This window comes from Corylus avellana, chromosome ca4, assembly GCF_901000735.1.
Source record: "Corylus avellana chromosome ca4, CavTom2PMs-1.0".
NCBI lineage: Eukaryota > Viridiplantae > Streptophyta > Magnoliopsida > Fagales > Betulaceae > Corylus > Corylus avellana.
The window spans coordinates 31,806,192-31,823,983 of record NC_081544.1 but is presented as its reverse complement, the minus strand read 5'-3'; the positions used below and the strand labels follow the sequence as shown (position 1 = coordinate 31,823,983).

The following is a 17,792-nucleotide window of genomic DNA, read 5'->3' as shown; positions in this document are numbered from 1 at the left end:
TATTTTATATATATTGTGTTCTCTTATTAATTATTCATATGTATGATCTGGATTTTTTTATAGTTATTATGATGTTTTTGATGATTTGATCTGATATGATTAGTTGATTATGTATTTATTATTCTATTAAATGTTTTGTATACATATGTTTTTCAATAATGGGGTTATTGTTGCTGATGCTCTTCAAAAGTGTTTCACCACATGGGGGATCGAGAATAAAGTGTTTGCAACAACAATAGACAATGCAAGATACAAATTACAATGATGTCACCACTAAAATTTTGAAAGATGATTTTGCTACGAATAAAACATGATATATTTTGAAGAAAATTGCTTCATGTGTGATGTTGTGCGCACATAACAAATATGTTGTTGCATGGTTGGCATTTGCAATATTAGAGTTTAAAGAAGCGTTTCCCGGGTTCAACCACCCCCATTTAGCCAAAGGGGTGGTCGGTTTTTATATATATATATATATATATATTTGGTTTTTATTTTTTCAACGGCATATATATACCTATTTATTTATTATTTTAGAAAGTGTTTAGTCACCTTTTAAACTCCAATAAACTATTTGTCCAACCCGACGTGGAGGGACCAATTTAACATTTATTTTCCTTCCAAATTTTAAAATGAAGAAGATGCGGTCTCTTTGACTGATCGAGTTGAAATGTAGTAGTTGATATAGATGAGTGAGGCATAATGATAGGAGAAATTGAAATATATAATCTTTGTCTCCAACATCTATATTATGGCTGTGACTTTTCTTGCATACTACTTGGGTGACGTACGTAACCACTCGGGGAGCAACGCCAACTTGAGAGATATCAGCAACTTATTAGCCAGCAGATAGATGAGAAGTTTATCCAGAAACAGATAAGATTATTGTATTTGAGAAACTCTCTATTCAATTGACTCCAGCCCTTAAACCCTAGCTAGCTCTTTATATCAAATGGCAGCTAATATTACTCACCACAAAAAAAAAAAAATCTCTTCTTGCATTAATCAATGGTTGTTCCATGGGCAATCCCATCCCATTAATTTTGCTGAATATATACTCTTATCATTATATCTCGTCTTTTTAGAAAATCTATCATATTTTTCAAAATCAATGAGATATATTGCAAAAAATAAGAACACAAAAATAAGCAATCACAAAACACTTAGATTTACATGGTTCATCACTGACGAGCATAAGAAAAAAATCACATTTAAACCGTAGCACTTTTAACATTGAACTGGGTCAGAGACAAACCATGACTTCACAGAACCTAACAGTCTTCTTATTCCAAACAAAACCTAGCAGATTGAATGCAAGAGAGTTCTTGCTTCTTTTGCATTTAATTTACATATATACCAACTCTTTTATGGATCTGTAGCAAAGAGTTCTTATTGCTAGCAGTAAATAATGGTTATATGTGCATGTTAGTGCCTATTTATGTGTGAATTTTATAGTTCTTATGGGTTATTATTTCATCTTGGAAACTGTTTTGGCTAAACAAGTGTTTTTCAGGGAAATGCACCGAAGCATATGTGGTCTTTTCATTTAGAATAATTAAGTAAATAAAGTAAGAGAAAGATAAAGATAAAGCCATCATCACAACTTTTAGGGTTGGCTGGTGATTGAAGTCTAGGATTTTTTTTTTTTTTTTTTTCCACTTTTAATTCAGTGAGGATTAACACAAGTGCCTAATTTTGAAGTTGGGTAACTTTCTTTTCCTCTTGGCAGGTAAGCATAATAATAGTGAGGAACACATCGAATGAGAGTTTGCCACGTGTAAAATTGCGCAAAGTCAGAAAGTGTTATGGGTCTGACCAATATATCCTTTTTCGGGTCTGACCAATCTTAGGTTTTTTTGTCAACATGTGCTGAAGAATTGATGAAGAAGAAAGCAGTGGACTTGGTGGGTGATGATGTGGTCCAAATCTAAAAAAGAGTTTAATGTCCTTGGGCTCCACACTAATCATATTGTCCCATTACCACATTCCAACAATGTCTATCCTTAAAATATTAGAGAGACCCACCTTCTCAAGTGCATCAATGGCCCCCTTCTCATCCCTAGCTTGCTACTAATCATGTTGACAGAAGATGAGGCAAAAGGGTGGCTAAAATAGCAGTGCCTTTAACCAATTGTGAAGAGATAATAGCTTTTACAGCATTCACATTCAGTTTTCCAAAATTTTCTTCAAATTTTGATCAATGATTTTTTATTTTTCTTTTCTATTTCATTAAAATATTCAAGCTTTTGAAGCTTTGGAGAGGAAAAGAGGAGAGTTGGAAGAGTTTTTTTTAGTAGGGTTAAAGAGAGAGAGAAATGAATAAAATAAAAGATGAATGATCTACAATACTCTTTCATATATGAAAGAACATTGTAGCATTTTCTTTAAAATGAAGAGTGCGATAAAGAAAAAAAAAATAGATGTATGGTGATTTTATAGTGTAGTTCTTCAAAATTTGAAGAAAAAAGTGTTTGAAGGTAAGGATGTGGATGCTCTAAATAGACATGAAAGAAGAGGTTTGTTACGTTGTGAGGAGAACATCATATGTTATTAAGAACACCTTTGGTCGCTTGCTACCAACAAGGTCACTTATTCACTGATTGGCCTTGCGCTCCTATGAAGACCTTAACCGTATTCATGTTCAACTTTTCTTTTTGGAGAAGCGGACTATTTCGAAGGTTTCAAGATGCACCAACTCCCTTGCACACTTGGTCTCTAAATAAGTCGTTTTCCACAATGTATTTAAAAGCATTTCTGGAACTTCCTCTTTTCCTTTCTCTCTAAAAGTCCCCTTTTTGATCCCTTTCCCTTCTCCCACATTGAATAGAAAAAAGAATAGCTCTGTTATGTTCTGGTAGGGAGTTGGGTAAAAGTACCTCTGTGCTCCTGTATGGATCCAAGGAGATTAGGGAATAGAAGATTCTCATTCTTTTTAAACATTGTCCGGCTGAGGGCAAATGGTAAATATAACATAGGGGCGTTTAAGAAGCTCCATTAGGCCGCTATCAAGTAGGGTTTGAAAGAAGCTGCAAAAACTTTGGTAGCTAATTATGCTTGCCACTCTTTGCTTAATCTGGTTTTGGAGTGTTAAAAATTTCCCAGTTTCTCATCATCGTGTATGAACCTCATGGTGAATTTCCCAATGTAAAATGTTAAAGATCTCATAGTTTTCTATTATTATTATTATTATTTGTGTATGATGCTTTAAATATTAAAATGTGGTAAAATAAAATGAATTTGACCCCAGTAGAAAGCTTGGAATGAGACAATGGCAATGATAAAAATGATAAGCAGGATGATGCTTAATAAAATATTGAAAAGCAAAAATCAAAAGCCCCAGGAAGGAGGTGAAACTGAAAGTCCATGGCCATGGGCCATCGCTATCACCAGAATTCTAATTTTCTATAGCAGAGAGTACCTTTATTTATTCCCTCCCCATTTGACTGACCAAATATTTTTCAAGAAAAGGCAAGCATAGATAGCCTTGTATTGTTTTCCAGGTGGACACAAAAAATAGACCCATATTTATTCCCAAAGGGTTTTTAAAGAGCCCTAAAACATACCCTTTGCAGTTTGCACAACTCCAAATAGGCAGTACTGGCTTTCATCTTTCTTTATAAAGCAATATCCAGCCTTCAGCCTTTCTCTCTAGAGCTGGACACAAAGAAGCTCTCTCACTGTACAATAACTACAGTCTGCTGGGGGCACCTTCCCCCAGTCTCACTGATAACAAAATCAGAACCTCTGTTTCTCTCTCTCTCTGTCTCATGCCCATCTCTGTTTTCTATTTCTCCCTTCACTCTTGTTTTTCTCTCTAGCAAGTAATGGAAAAGACAGAAGAACCCAATGCTAACAAGAAATGCACCACCGAAACGAGAGGTTTTAGGGGCAGAGCCAGCCCTCACAAGCATCAGTACCAGTATCAGCATCAGCTACTACAGTACTCAAATCAGTATGGGTTCTGCAACCAGAACCAGTACCAGAGATACTACCCAGCGCTGCTTCCTCTGCCTCCTCAAATACCGCTTCAGCTAGCTTTAACTCCACCTCTTCCTCAAAACCAGAGCTTCAGAACAAAAACCCATCTCTACAAACCTTCATGCAAGCTGAATAACCCTCCTCTTGTCGCCTCCTCAGATACCCAGGTCCGAAATGTCACAATTTCAACAGGTAAATATCAAAAGCCTCTTCTTTTACTTGTTCTGTTTTTTACCCCCTTTATTTGGTTCCTGCTCTTTGGAAGTGCAAGTATGGTTTATGGTTAAATATTCTGGGGAGGAGGATATGTACTTTGTTCATGTAGCTTACTATCGTAGTTTTAACCATTAGAGAAGACCGAAAATTGAGAAAGATGTGCTATTTACTCTGTTTTCCATCTTCTTTTTTTCATTTTTTCTTGTCTTTCTTTTGGTCCAATTTATCTCTTTGTTCTTATTCAAATATGGAAATCTTGATACTTGAGTTAACTTATCTACTGTGAGGAGAACATAATTGACAAAAATGACATGTCCTGCTGATTTTGATTTGGAAGTGTCGAGTATTGTAGTTTAAGGTATTCCACCATTTATGGCCGATTTAGGCTTAAAATATCTCAATTTTATGATTTTTAGAGTTGAATCAGTTGGACTCATCTTGTTCTGTCCTCCTTGTCCACTCAGGTCCAGAGGGACTCGAAAGGCCAAAAAGTTTACCCCCTAAAGGAGATAATGGAAGAAGGATCATGGGTGCAAGGACACCACAAGCAGTAGTGACTGCAAGAAGACCAGATTCGGGGGGCGTAGAAGGGCCAGTTATCTCTCTCCTAGCCAACCATTTTCTTGTCCAATTTGATTCATCTCAACGAATTTTTCATTACAATGTTGAAATCTCTCCTAATCCCCCAAAAGAAGTTGCCCGAATGATCAAACAGAAATTGGTCGAGGAAAATTCGATTGTGCTCTCTGGTTCTTTTCCAGCCTATGATGGTCGAAAGAACCTTTACAGCCCTGTTGAATTCCAAAATGATAGGCTTGAGTTCTATGTAAGCCTCCCACTCCCCACTAGCAAGTCAGCTTTGCCAAAAGGAGAATTCAATGACTTGCTAGAGAAGCCTCCAAAGCTTAAACTATTTCGGATAAACATCAAACTTGTGTCGAAGTTTGACGGAAAGGAGTTAACTAGTTACTTAACCAAGGAGGGAGATGATTGGATCCCGCTTCCTCAAGATTATCTCCATGCTTTGGATGTTGTTTTAAGGGAAAGCCCGACAGAGAAATGTATAGCTGTTGGGAGATCATTGTATTCAAGTTCAATGGGAGGAACTAAAGAAATCGGGGGTGGAGCTATTGGATTGAGAGGGTTCTTTCAGAGCCTTCGTCCAACCCAACAAGGACTTGCCCTCAATGTAGACTTCTCTGTGAGTGCTTTTCATGAAAGCATTGGAGTAATCCCCTACTTGCAGAAGCGTCTTGACTTTCTGCGGGACCTTTCTCAAAGGAAGACAAGGGGTTTAACTGGTGAAGAGAGGAAGGAAGTGGAGAAGGCATTGAAGAACATCAGGGTCTTCGTTTGCCACAGAGAAACTCTTCAGAGATATCGTATCTATGGCTTAACTGAGGAAGCTACTGAAAATCTTTGTTTTGCAGACAGGGATGGGAAGAACCTGAGGCTGGTGTCTTACTTCAAGGAGCATTACAATTATGATATACAGTTCAGAAACATGCCATGCTTGCAAATTAGTCGGAGTAAACCGTGTTATCTTCCTATGGAGCTTTGTATGATTTGTGAAGGCCAGAAGTTTCTTGGGAAGCTTTCAGATGATCAGACTGCAAGAATACTTAAGATGGGTTGCCAGCGACCAAGAGAGCGAAAAGCTATTATAGATGGAGTCATGAGAGGACCTGTTGGGCCAAAAAGGTTATTTTTGAAAGTTTGCTAGTGAAGAAATTTTGCCCTGAATTCTCTTGAAAGTTTTTTGTCTATTAGAACTTTCATGGTTGGCTATGAAATGTCTTCTAAGTATTTACTATTTTTTTTTTCTATCTCAACAGTGGCATCCAAGGAAGAGAGTTCAAACTCCATGTTTCCGGAGAAATGACACGATTAAACGGAAGAATTCTTCAACCTCCCAAGTTAAAGCTTGGCGATGGTGGCCATGTGAGAGATCTGATTCCTTCCCGCAATGACAGACAGTGGAACCTTCTGGACAGCCACGTTTTTGAAGGAGCACAAATTGAGAGGTGGGCACTGATAAGTTTCGGTGGCACCTCTGAGCAGAAGTCCTACGTTCCGAAATTCATAAACCAGCTATCACAGAGGTGTGAACAACTAGGCATCTTTCTCAACAAAAGCACAATAGTTAGCCCCCAATTTGAATCAACCCATGTGCTTAACAATGTCTCTCTTTTGGAATCTAAACTCAAGAAAATACACAAAGCTGCATCAAACAATCTCCAGCTGCTTGTTTGTATAATGGAGAGAAAACATAAAGGCTATGCAGATCTGAAGCGAATTGCAGAGACAAGCATTGGGGTTGTAAGCCAGTGTTGCTTATATCAGAACCTCAGCAAGTTGAGCTCTCAATTCCTGGCAAATTTGGCTCTCAAGATCAATGCCAAAGTTGGTGGATGCACAGTTGCATTGTTCAATTCATTACCCTCTCAAATCCCACGTGTCCTCCAGTCTGATGAGCCAGTGATTTTTATGGGTGCTGATGTGACACACCCTCATCCACTTGATGATTTCAGCCCATCCGTTGCTGCTGTGGTTGGTAGCATGAATTGGCCAGCAGCAAACAAGTATGTTTCAAGAATGAGGTCCCAAACACATCGACAAGAAATCATCCAGGATCTTGGTGCCATGGTCGGGGAGTTACTTGAGGATTTTTGCCAGGAAGTAAAGAAACTCCCCAAGAGAATAATTTTCTTCAGGGATGGGGTAAGTGAAACCCAATTTTATAAAGTACTCGAAGAGGAGCTGCAAGCCATTAGAGACGCATGTAATAGATTCCCTGGCTATAAACCTCTCATCACTTTCTCAGTAGTCCAGAAGAGGCATCACACAAGGTTATTTCCCTTTGAAACCGATCCATCTTCCACTCAAAACCAGTTTTCTGATGAAAATGTTCCTCCAGGCACAGTGGTTGATACTGTGATTACTCATCCAAGGGAATTTGATTTCTATCTTTGTAGCCATTGGGGTGTGAAAGGAACAAGCCGGCCAACCCATTACCATGTCTTGTGGGATGAAAACCAGTTCACTTCTGATGAACTACAGAAGCTGGTTTACAGTCTCTGCTACACATTTGTGAGGTGCACCAAACCAATATCTTTGGTTCCTCCAGCTTACTATGCCCACCTAGCTGCATACAGAGGTAGACTTTATCTTGAGCGGTCAGAACCTACAGGTTATATGAGAAATGCTTCTACTTTCTCCCGAGCTGCCCCTCCTAAAGCTTCTCCCCTGCCAAAACTTAGTGAAAATGTTAAGAAACTCATGTTCTACTGCTGATTCTTCTTGCTCTCGTTGCATTCAAATTTCTAAACTATATGACCCACACACTTGAATTCCAGAGAGATGTAGACTAATATGATTGCATAAGCTAGCCAGGTCCCGATTATGACTAACTTGTAGGTCAATTCAAGAATGAATGCTAATTCTCTGTTGGCCTTTCTAGATGATGCAAACTGTGGTAAAATTTCCTTATATTTATTGAGGAAGTTATTAATCTCTCTCATCGATGCTGAATTTGAAGTTCTCTTTTTTACTTAAATCCTGAATGAAAGTACCATGTGTTTTTCCTCCTGTTTTGATTTGTTCTCTTGCACTATTGCATTGAATCAATCAATCCTTGAGATACGACACCTTCGAAGAGATACAAATTCGGTCATGTTTGTTTGAATTTATTTATTTTTTTCTTCTCAACGCATACATTAATAAATTAAATGATTTCAAACACAAAACACTCTTCAAAACATAAAAATAATTTTTACCTTGATAATATATTATCAGAATAATTTTTAAAACAAAAAACACCTTTCAAAACACGAGATCATTGTCTGCCCAACCACCCCAACTTTCTCGAGGTTCGCAACAAGACATTAAGGAACGCCTTATTGCAAGTCAAAAACCCCACCTTACATCCCACCACGCTACTAGCATGTGACATTTAATTCAGCTCTATTAGTATTATGCTTTGTAAAAAAGGTGACACTTAGCAAAAGGTACGCTCAGCTCTATTAGTATTATGCCTTGCAAAAAAGATGACACCTAGCAAAAGGTATGCTCCGGACCCGCCAAGGATTGGTGACTGTCCAAAAGCGGAGCGACACCTTACCGGACCCATGCTGAGGAGAGAGAACCCATAAATGTAAAGAAAACGAACCCATCATGAGGTATGAATTAACTCTCTTCTCATGCATCTATCCCTGTCCCAAAAGACTGATTTAAACAGGCAGAGGTATATCCGCCGACACAACCGACAACCTCTCAAAACTTATTTGACCCTTATCTTAAAATGTGCTCGTAGATTTGAGCTCAGGGTGATCCATCACTGCATCAGTAAACTCCAAAAAAGTAAATATCTAAGCTCTGTTATAAAAAAGTTATAACTCTCTGCACTTGGTCCTATTGGCTATGTGGGATTAAATTTGAAAAAACAAAACCAATTGAGGGTAGGCACAGACCTACACCATGTCAGTGTGTATGTATTTATTTATACGTACCATCCCATGCATGCAGCACCATCAAGGACAGCAGAGTTGTACAGAGAGAGCATTCATTCAAAAGCCCTTCCCTTCACGGGCCCCTGCCCAAATTCAACAAAGAATATATGTTACGTAAAATACGTACAGAGACAGAGAGAGAGAGAGAGGGTATTGTAATAATAAATAAAGCCACACAAAAAGTCTGACTTTTTGACTTCCCCTTTTGTCTCTTCATCAGCTCTCTCTTATTACACAATTAGCTTTTCTTCTGTTTCTCTGTGTTCGTCACCCACAGCTTTTGCCTTTTAAGTACTGCATGGCCCTCCGGAAGGGACAGAAATCAATGTGGGCTTTCACAGAAACTTATTAGGGACCACCAAAATAAATAAATAAATAACCTTAAAAAGAGAAATTCATTTGGTTGGACTTGGATATTCACAAATGTGTAATAACGTAAAAAATATATAAAAATATTAAGAATTACACAGAATAATAAGATTAGAATAAAAAAATAAAAAAGATTTTGTGTGGAGCCAACTAATATTTACACGAGAATCAAGGCATTTGAATGAGAATACGAAATTACATAACCTGGATTCCTCTTGTCGGTGATGGAACCTTATACTGATGCTCTACGGCCCGTTCCATCACAATCCCATGTACCAACGGCCTATCAAACAAAACTAACACTACACGTTATTCCCTGCACCTACTTCTTGTTTCCTTCTGCACCCTTCTAAATGAGGATGACCTCAAAAGACCAATTTGTCCTCTCTCTTTTTCTAACTCCACTTTTTGTTATTCAGTTTTCTTTAAAAAAATAAAAATAAAAATAGTTAATTATTTAAGGGCAAATTCGTTCCTTCAAATTTCATAGGGGTGCCGAAAAAACAAAGATTAATACTGCCCTGACGCTGTTATTGCAGCATTATTGGTCTAATCAATCTAGTAGTTCTACACAATTTTCGTCGGTAAAGGACTTTCGGTGATTGATCCAACGGACAAAATCATCCATCGGTCTAACGGTGTAAAAAATAAGTAAGGCACCACATAAACGGTCGGGTTCCTGTTGTGGTGTATAGTCCCATCCGCACAACATACACCAACAGACCACGGCATCTATGTTGGACTACAGTCAGACTTCCGCAGATGTATAATGCGTGTGTGTGTGTGTGTTTGGTTGGCACTTGGCAGGCAGCAAATTGGATTCCATTTTGGTCTTATCACTAATCAAAACAAAATACAAAGTTAATGGTTTTTGTTTTTTGTTTTGTTTTTTTATTTATTTTCTTCTTCATATCATTTGGTTTGTGAAGAATCATATGAGGCGGACCACACCTTATGAAGCGAAGATCATTAGTACGAATTTCCCCCACTTCTTGTGTGGACATGTCAAAAAAAAAAAAAATACCTTTTCTTTTTTTTCCATCATCTCAACTTCAAAGATGTGTAACATGACCTTGAATATTCAAAGTATCAGAAAGCTTAATTAACACAATTTTTGTTCCCCATCTTGAATATCATGACTCCAAAACTTAGATTTTTTTTTTTAATATTTATACAGGAACCACCTGGTTCATTAGAAATTATGTTATTTGTAGCAAAATTCATATCCAAGCTCATCTGACTAAACTTTTTAGTGAAAGAAAACCAATGGAGTAGCACTAACAAAGAAAGTGTAGACTACAGAGGTAATATTTTGCATTGACAAATAATGATCTTTCCTTTCACTTCCTTGCATTTAGTCCTTTCTTCTTAAGGTGGGTGCAAGTCATGTAAGACGAGAAACCGAGGTATACATACATTCAGGTCAAATGTCAAAAAATGGGCCCTCGTACAGATCTCTCTGCTGGAAGTTGCAGTAACTCCCGAATCCCTTCACAAACCTGTATGTAATCAAATGAGATCATCGCCCATAGAGCCCAGAAAAAAGAAAGAACGACTTGTTCACACAGATGAAACAAAAGAAGCTAACTATCATCGAATATATGTTTTCATCACAAAGAACTTAAATTCAAAATATCAAGAAAACCATTATCCTTGTTTCTCATTTTATGTTAATTGCTTCAATAAAATGTCGCCTCCCAAACTTGTTATCTTTGATCTGTAGTTAATAGGATTTGAACAAACGCACAGCCCTCTTTAGAGAAAAGAACAGGGAAAGAAGATGTCCTGGCCTAAGGAACTCACTGGAAGATCCTTAACCAGGCGTTCCAACTTTGCAAGAGATGTTAGAAAAATAAATAAAAAGGCAAACAATCATAATTATAAATGAACATACTATCTTTATCTGGGATTTAATAGAAGCAATTAGCCGAGTGTACTCCTCTATCTGCCTGCATAATTGAAACCAGCTGCATTCAGTTTGAATGTACTCTACACAAAATAAGAAAAGAAGCTTATATATACACAACAAGCTACTTAAAAAATGTCTAGTCAGATGAACAGACAGGAAAGAGCAGATAGTGTAATTAAACTACCATATTGGCGAAGACAGTAAGCATCACATTCTACTGACAATTAAAATGGTATATTAAGATTTAGCAACCTGTGCAAGCCTTCACATCTTAAATAATCATTCGATGAACATTCGGCAGCGTGAATGTTAGAATCAAACTTGGCAGTGGCCAAGGAACCTTGATATATGACCAGAAAGCATATGCTTTGAGCAGAGTGTTTCTATACTAAGTTCAAAGTGCTATATAAGCAGCACTTTGATATAGTTGTGACCAAATAGATTTAAAGAAGTGCATGAATCACTTTCAAAATTAGTTACGCTATGCAAGAGTAAACAAATAAACTTATACGGTGCAGGCTCAAGCTCAGTTCAAGCTCAAGTCGAGCTTCAAAAGGGTGTTTGACCCCAGCTCTACCAAAATTGGCCAAGTTTGATCTCAGCTCTATCCAGACTCGAATAAATCAAACGAGTCAAGGTCGAACTCAAACTGAAGAAGTGGTATCCAGAGAGAGAAAAGGAAATGAAAACTGATCTGGATTTTGCAAGGGTTGAAAGAAAGTAGGTGGGAAGGTATCGGGTAGGATTAATGAATTAGAACCAAACTCAAGTCGAGCTTAAACAAGTCAAACTCCAATTGTTCATGGACCATGGACAACTCGATTCATTACAGCTGGAATACTAATGATAAAAGCATATCTTGTTATAGAAGAAATACTGTATACCTGGTTAGCTTTTCTTCCTTTAGTGATATGAAATTTAAAGCTTCAGGCCAGGTGAACTCCACATGGAATCCAAGTCCAACATCCACAAATATGCGTTGTGTATCTGGACTGTAAGCATGTATAAAACAACCCCCCAACCATTTAAAAAAATCAGACAACAGTAAAAATGTAATTAGGAAGTAATTATCTCATTTAACACAGCTACAGCCAATTCAATGCAAAAATCTTAATTCAAAGTGGTCATGCTCAGACTAAAACAACATACAAAGTGCTTATACTACCATGGATAGGCTTGACAGCTGGGCCACCTTCTCCCCAGCAACCCAAAACAAAAACAAAAGAAAGGCTATTTTGTTTCATTCATAGTAGGGCATGATGGACAACAAAAGAGCGACTATCACTTTAAACCTTTTTCCCCCTCAAAACATTACACATTTTTTTGTAATCCCATCACTGAAATAATTCATTCAATTCCGGGCCCACAAACTATGTCCCATTGATCTGTCCCTGCATAAGATGCAAATGCTTTTTCCAACATAATCCATGATGATGATAATCAGCACCACAGGGAAGCAAGGAAACTAGTAGCTAACTAGGACATAATGGACAAGAAGTGAACCAGCTATAGTACCATCATTAAACAGAAGTAGAAAAATAACAAAATATACAAGAAAGATACAATTGCATGCACCACACACATTCACATGTATAAGCATGAAAGCATCACCACAAAACATCAGAGAAGATGAGAGTTAGAGACTTACACATCAGCTTGCATGTACACTTCAGAGCCCAGATTGACCAAAGTCCTAAGACTGGTTACACTATTTTTCTGTAGATTCTCTATGTTCCTTCGCAAATCCAAGCTATAAGTGCATAGAGTCAAGTAAACACAGACGCTAACAAGCATCAACACATGGGATTGATATGTTTAATGTACAGTTTATTCCCTGATAAATAGGTACTGCACAAATAAAAATTATGCTTCTGAAGCAACCCCTAAGCTAGTCAAAAGGAAATAGGAAGCAAGCTATATTTCACAAGAAATGTGATTCGAATGATGGTTCCTGGATCAAATGGCATCTCCTCCCTGATTAAGAAGTGTTAGAGAGTGAGGTTATGGATTCAATCCCATGCGATGAGTAAGTTGCGTATTGTCCAATATGTATATACATACATATGTCCACCATAAACCTTTTCCTCGTTTGAACTCTGCCCTTTAACTTTAAGGCTATGCCATCCTAATGTGCTGCTAAATAAAGGATCTTCTCATCTTCACCCCGTAGGAACTACAAGATCACCAGTTGAGAAGATCCATCAACTTGAAAGACAAAGAGAAAGGTTTATCTATTTTATTAACCAATGATTCGTTATTTTAACATATAGCAACAACCATTTCATCCAACATGGTTATTTTTTATTCTCCAATGGATTTACATCTTTCATCAATGGAAATTTTTCTTTGGCTAGAAAGATATGTGGCTATAAAATAGAGGTTAAGCAGAACAAATTGATTGGGTGGCAGAGTCGTGGAAACACCTCTTTTTTCCATATTTTGGACCTTAGCTCCCGCACCGAATCAGTGGTTTACCCCTAGGTATTTTGAACGATTTAAATAAGAGAAACTTATACTTAACTATATATTATAGTCATAATTTATTTTTATGGTTATAATTTATTTTATATTAATATGAAATCTATTACATTATATGAAATATATTAATAATATAAAATATAATAAATCTAACATAAAAATTAATTATTATTATTTTTATTGCTTTTATCCATTAAGCGACAACCCTTCCACTCGGCACTATTGGATCACTAAGCCTGACTTTCTTCCCTGCTTGATGGGTGGAAGGGAGCTCCCTTCTACCTTTGCACTCATGGGCCAATCTTCGTCTGGCCCGAATAAACCTTTGCGTGCCTCCGTTACCTTTTGGGAGACCTATGCCCCATAGAAACTGTCTAGCTGAAACTGTCCCTTAGCCCGTAGGTCCTAACACAAGGTTATAATTTTAGCTTTTCCAAAGTGGTATCTAACTAACGGTGCAAGAGCACTCAATCGGTACCACGTACGGGGGTTGATACTTGCCTAGTTCCGGAAGATCAAAGAAGTTGGTGACCTGATGACAAGGGAACCAACGACCAAGGCCTCGATGAACTGTGGTTGTAACTATAACAATCCTAAGGTAGCGAAATTCCTTGCCGGGAAAGTTCTGACCCGCACGAAAGATGTAACAATTTGAGCACTGTCTTGAAGAGAGACTCTGTTGGGCCGATACTAACATTGAGAGACAAAAGCTAGGGGAGGAAATGGGATTAGATAACCCGGTAGTCCTAGCCATAAATAATAGATACTAGTTGTTGTGCATGTCAACCCATGCAATGTTGTAGCTCATGCGCCAAGTATCCCGTCTATTGTGAATTCAAACAAATGTGGCAGATAAGAAATATATATGCACGAATTAATCAATAGTTCAAGTCATACTTGGCCTAGCTAGGCCATCCTGGACTTGAACTAGATACCTCGCCCATGAAGTAAATCATTGCACCTATATTCCAACCGATTGGGAGAGAATCATTGGATTCCTTTTCAAGAGCAATTCATCCTTCCCGAATGCAGCATACAACTATTCGGTATATTGTGCTCTCCAAGTGTGCTTGTTCGCCTCCTTATATAGACACACACACACAGAGAAGAGAGAGAATGGAAAGGATACAAAACTTTTTGTTGTTCAAAGACCTTGTCCCTGCAAAATAAGAACATAAAAGTTTAGTGCTTCTTCCCACTTCTCATGTCACAACCAACATATCCACAAAGCACTACCCAGACTATATTGGCGAATGAGATATTTGCTGCTTCTTCAACTATTTGCTTTTAAAAACAAATGTGAACTTTGAAACCATAATAAGCCAAATTGGTCCAACTCAAATGATTGAGTTAGAATGTCAAGTTTCAATCTAGGACTTGTTAACAAACATATATGCTGCCTGAAAATAAAAGATAGAATCTCTTATAAGAAAGAATAAATGTGTTCTTTACAATTTATGTTGCATCCATTTAAACATGTCTCAACACCAACGGAATGTCATTGTTTTACTCTAATTAGGAGGCAGGTGGAGATGATTTTAGAAGCACTTTCAACTGACACAAGCAAGAAACAAGCGAACAAAGACATACCGTTCAGCAATAGCTTGAATAAGATCTGGTTTCAAGCGTCGATCAACAAATTCCTCAAATCTCTGTACTTTCTCCTGGCGAAAGCTGTCCATTTCAATCCTGTCACATATTTCAGTATAATTAGAGCTTCCCAAGAAGTCACTAAACCACAGTGAGAGACTATGCTCAAATACATATTTTCACCAAAATTACAAATAGCAACAGGGTTTAGACTGGCATATAAAGAATTCAAGCTGATTACGAGTACGTAAGTTCTAGCAACTAACACAGTGCATGATGCCCACTTCACCTCCTTAATTTAACAAAAACAAATGCATTACAAGTATTTTAGCAACTTGTTTGATTTAGCAGCAGCACTACTATCAATTATTAATATCATTTTAGTTTCCAATCAGTGAAATCACAACTCAGATAATTTTACTCGATTACTCACGAATGTCCTGCTTCAACCTTACTCGCTAATATTTCTTTTGGGCATTTTATCAAACAGTTAAGGTGAACAATTCTGCATTCCTTGCACCTCGACAACTAACAAGTATCTAATACAGTAACAAACTTTGGGTCAAAAAATTTGGATCCCGTACTCGGAGTGACAGCTAAAACAATCGAAATCCCAAACGAAATACAAAAAGCAAAATCGTCGAGCAGTGAAGGAGATTGTAGCCCATAAAATTTTGTGAACGTTAACTTGCTCACCTCCTCATCGTGCTTTCGGAGCCCTAAACCAGGCTGCAGGGGCCAAAAGGTTTGCACCGATTGAAAATACACCAACAGCTCGAGTTTTTAGAGAGAGACTGAGAGCGATGGAATTTTCTAGAAAGAGAAATAACGATACAATCGGCTCACTTTTTCTTTTTTCTTCTGGCCGTATATTTGCTGCAGAGTTTGTAATTTTGTGTCTTAAAAATGAATAAATACTATTTACTAGACTTTAGTATAATTATCATATAATTTAGTGATGTTTTAGTAAAATCAACCCTTATATCAATACTTGTAAAATAAAATAATTTTAAAAAACAAAAATAAAGCTGATTTTCATTGCTACTGAATAATACTAATTAATAATCTCTAAGAGGTAATTCAATCGGCTGCGGATCACGCTCATGAAACGGAAGTCACTAGTTCAAATTCTCATCTCTCCCCTGTTGTGTGAACATGTTAAAAAAATAAATAATACTAATTAATAGACGTATGTACAACTGGATGACGTGACAATAAAATTAGAACTTATAACCAAAAAAAATTTAATTACTAATCAAATGTGTAATTTTGTTTTGTTTTGGTTTTTTTTTTTTTTTATGTCTTTTTCTTGTCCATTTAAAAGAGATATAACTTTTAAGATTATTATTGAATTTGCTAAAGCCACGTCACATTTAAAAAGATAAAAGGGGAACAAAAGTTTTCATACCTATTTTACAATTTAAAGACCTATAATGCCTATATATATATACACACACGCACGTAGGTACAAGAAATAAAATAAAAACTTAAAAATTGAAGTTGAAATATATATTTGTCTTGAAAAATTACCATATTTCGAGTTAGTCCCTCAAAAATATAACATATAAAATTAGTCCTATGTTTTTTAAAAATCTTTCATCCCCTTGCAAGGGCGGAACAACATGGACCCCAAAATTTTTTTAAAAAAAATAAAAAAATAAATTTATATGGTTTTAATTAAAATAGACCCTTCAAAATTAATTTTTTATCCCTCTAAAAAGTCTTTTTTATTTTGCCTCCCATCTAAAATTTTAATTTCACCCCCACCCCCTTGCAACTTTTTGTTTTGTTTTGTTTTTTGTTTTTTGTTTTTTTGACATGTCTACAAAAGAGGAGGGAGAAAAATTTAAACTAGTGATCTCCGCTTTATTAGGTGTGATTCCAGCCGATTAAGCTACCTCTTGTGACCACCCCCTTGTAACTTAAAGTGGCAAAACTGGTTAATGTATCAAGTTTTCAATGGTGTGATAGGTGGATGAGGTATTTTGATTGTTTTGGGAGATTGCTCAAGTGGTGATTCTCTTAATAAATCAATTTTCTTTAGTATATATTTATAACTTAAAGTAAATGTGTCACGTGGAATGTATGGTTGGTGTTTGGCGATATAAAATACAAGCAATGTGGCATTAATTTATTGGTATGACATGGCATGCCATTAATTAATTAAACGATAGGTTGACAAAATGAGCTACTTAAAATCGAGATAAAACTTAAAGACCGAATTATCAAAATTAAAAATCAAAGGGTTAAATTGAAATCGCATGAAAATTTAGAGACTAATTTAATTATTCCCTAATAATTCGTGGCAATAAAATGTAATTTATCCTCTCTCTCTTTTTTTTTTTTTGGTCGGTCTAGGTGCATTCTAGCAGTAATTGACTATTTGTATGATATGCTGCTAAGTTCAAAATTGATGGGAGGCCCCAGGTGTTGGCCTCCTACCATCTCCTCGTCCAATTTCAACATGGTTTGTCTCCGTTCCAATAATCAGATTTATCAGCTGACATCTTTTAAAAACATAATAACGAATAAGCTCCTAATTTTGAGTAGGAAAAAAAAAGAAAGAAAGAAGAGTAAGCTCCTAATATTGTAAATGAGTCTCATAATCATGGAATCCCAGAACACACTGAAACAATTGAAGCTGCAGAACCATCTATTTATGTCATCAGCATATACGAATAATGCCCATCATTCACAGCTCTCCATGCAAGAACACAAATATATTAACCATGCTCAAAACCTTA

General features: G+C 36.8%; 2 protein-coding genes across 3 annotated transcripts; one reads left to right on the top strand and one right to left on the bottom strand.

Moving 5' to 3' along the window:
- The first annotated feature begins 3,571 nt into the window (after positions 1-3,571).
- On the top strand, positions 3,572-7,782 carry LOC132179394 (protein argonaute 7). The gene is made up of 3 exons (XM_059592118.1): positions 3,572-4,170; positions 4,659-5,895; positions 6,030-7,782. Exons 1-3 carry the CDS (start codon positions 3,825-3,827, stop codon positions 7,486-7,488), a joined length of 3,042 nt encoding a protein of 1,013 aa, XP_059448101.1. The 5' UTR covers positions 3,572-3,824; the 3' UTR covers positions 7,489-7,782.
- Positions 7,783-10,361: 2,579 nt separating this feature from the next.
- LOC132179156 (uncharacterized) lies at positions 10,362-15,924 on the bottom strand. Of its 2 annotated transcripts, XM_059591805.1 has the most exons (7): positions 15,745-15,924; positions 15,049-15,147; positions 14,588-14,617; positions 12,629-12,730; positions 11,865-11,972; positions 10,966-11,020; positions 10,362-10,570 (listed from the first exon to the last, which is right to left on the bottom strand). In XM_059591805.1, the coding sequence occupies exons 1-7, from the start codon at positions 15,750-15,752 to the stop codon at positions 10,502-10,504; spliced, it is 471 nt and encodes a 156-aa protein (XP_059447788.1). In that variant the 5' UTR covers positions 15,753-15,924; the 3' UTR covers positions 10,362-10,501. The 2 variants fall into 2 exon arrangements, with proteins under 2 accessions (XP_059447788.1, XP_059447789.1); XM_059591806.1 differs by lacking the exon at positions 10,966-11,020.
- Positions 15,925-17,792: the final 1,868 nt, after the last annotated feature.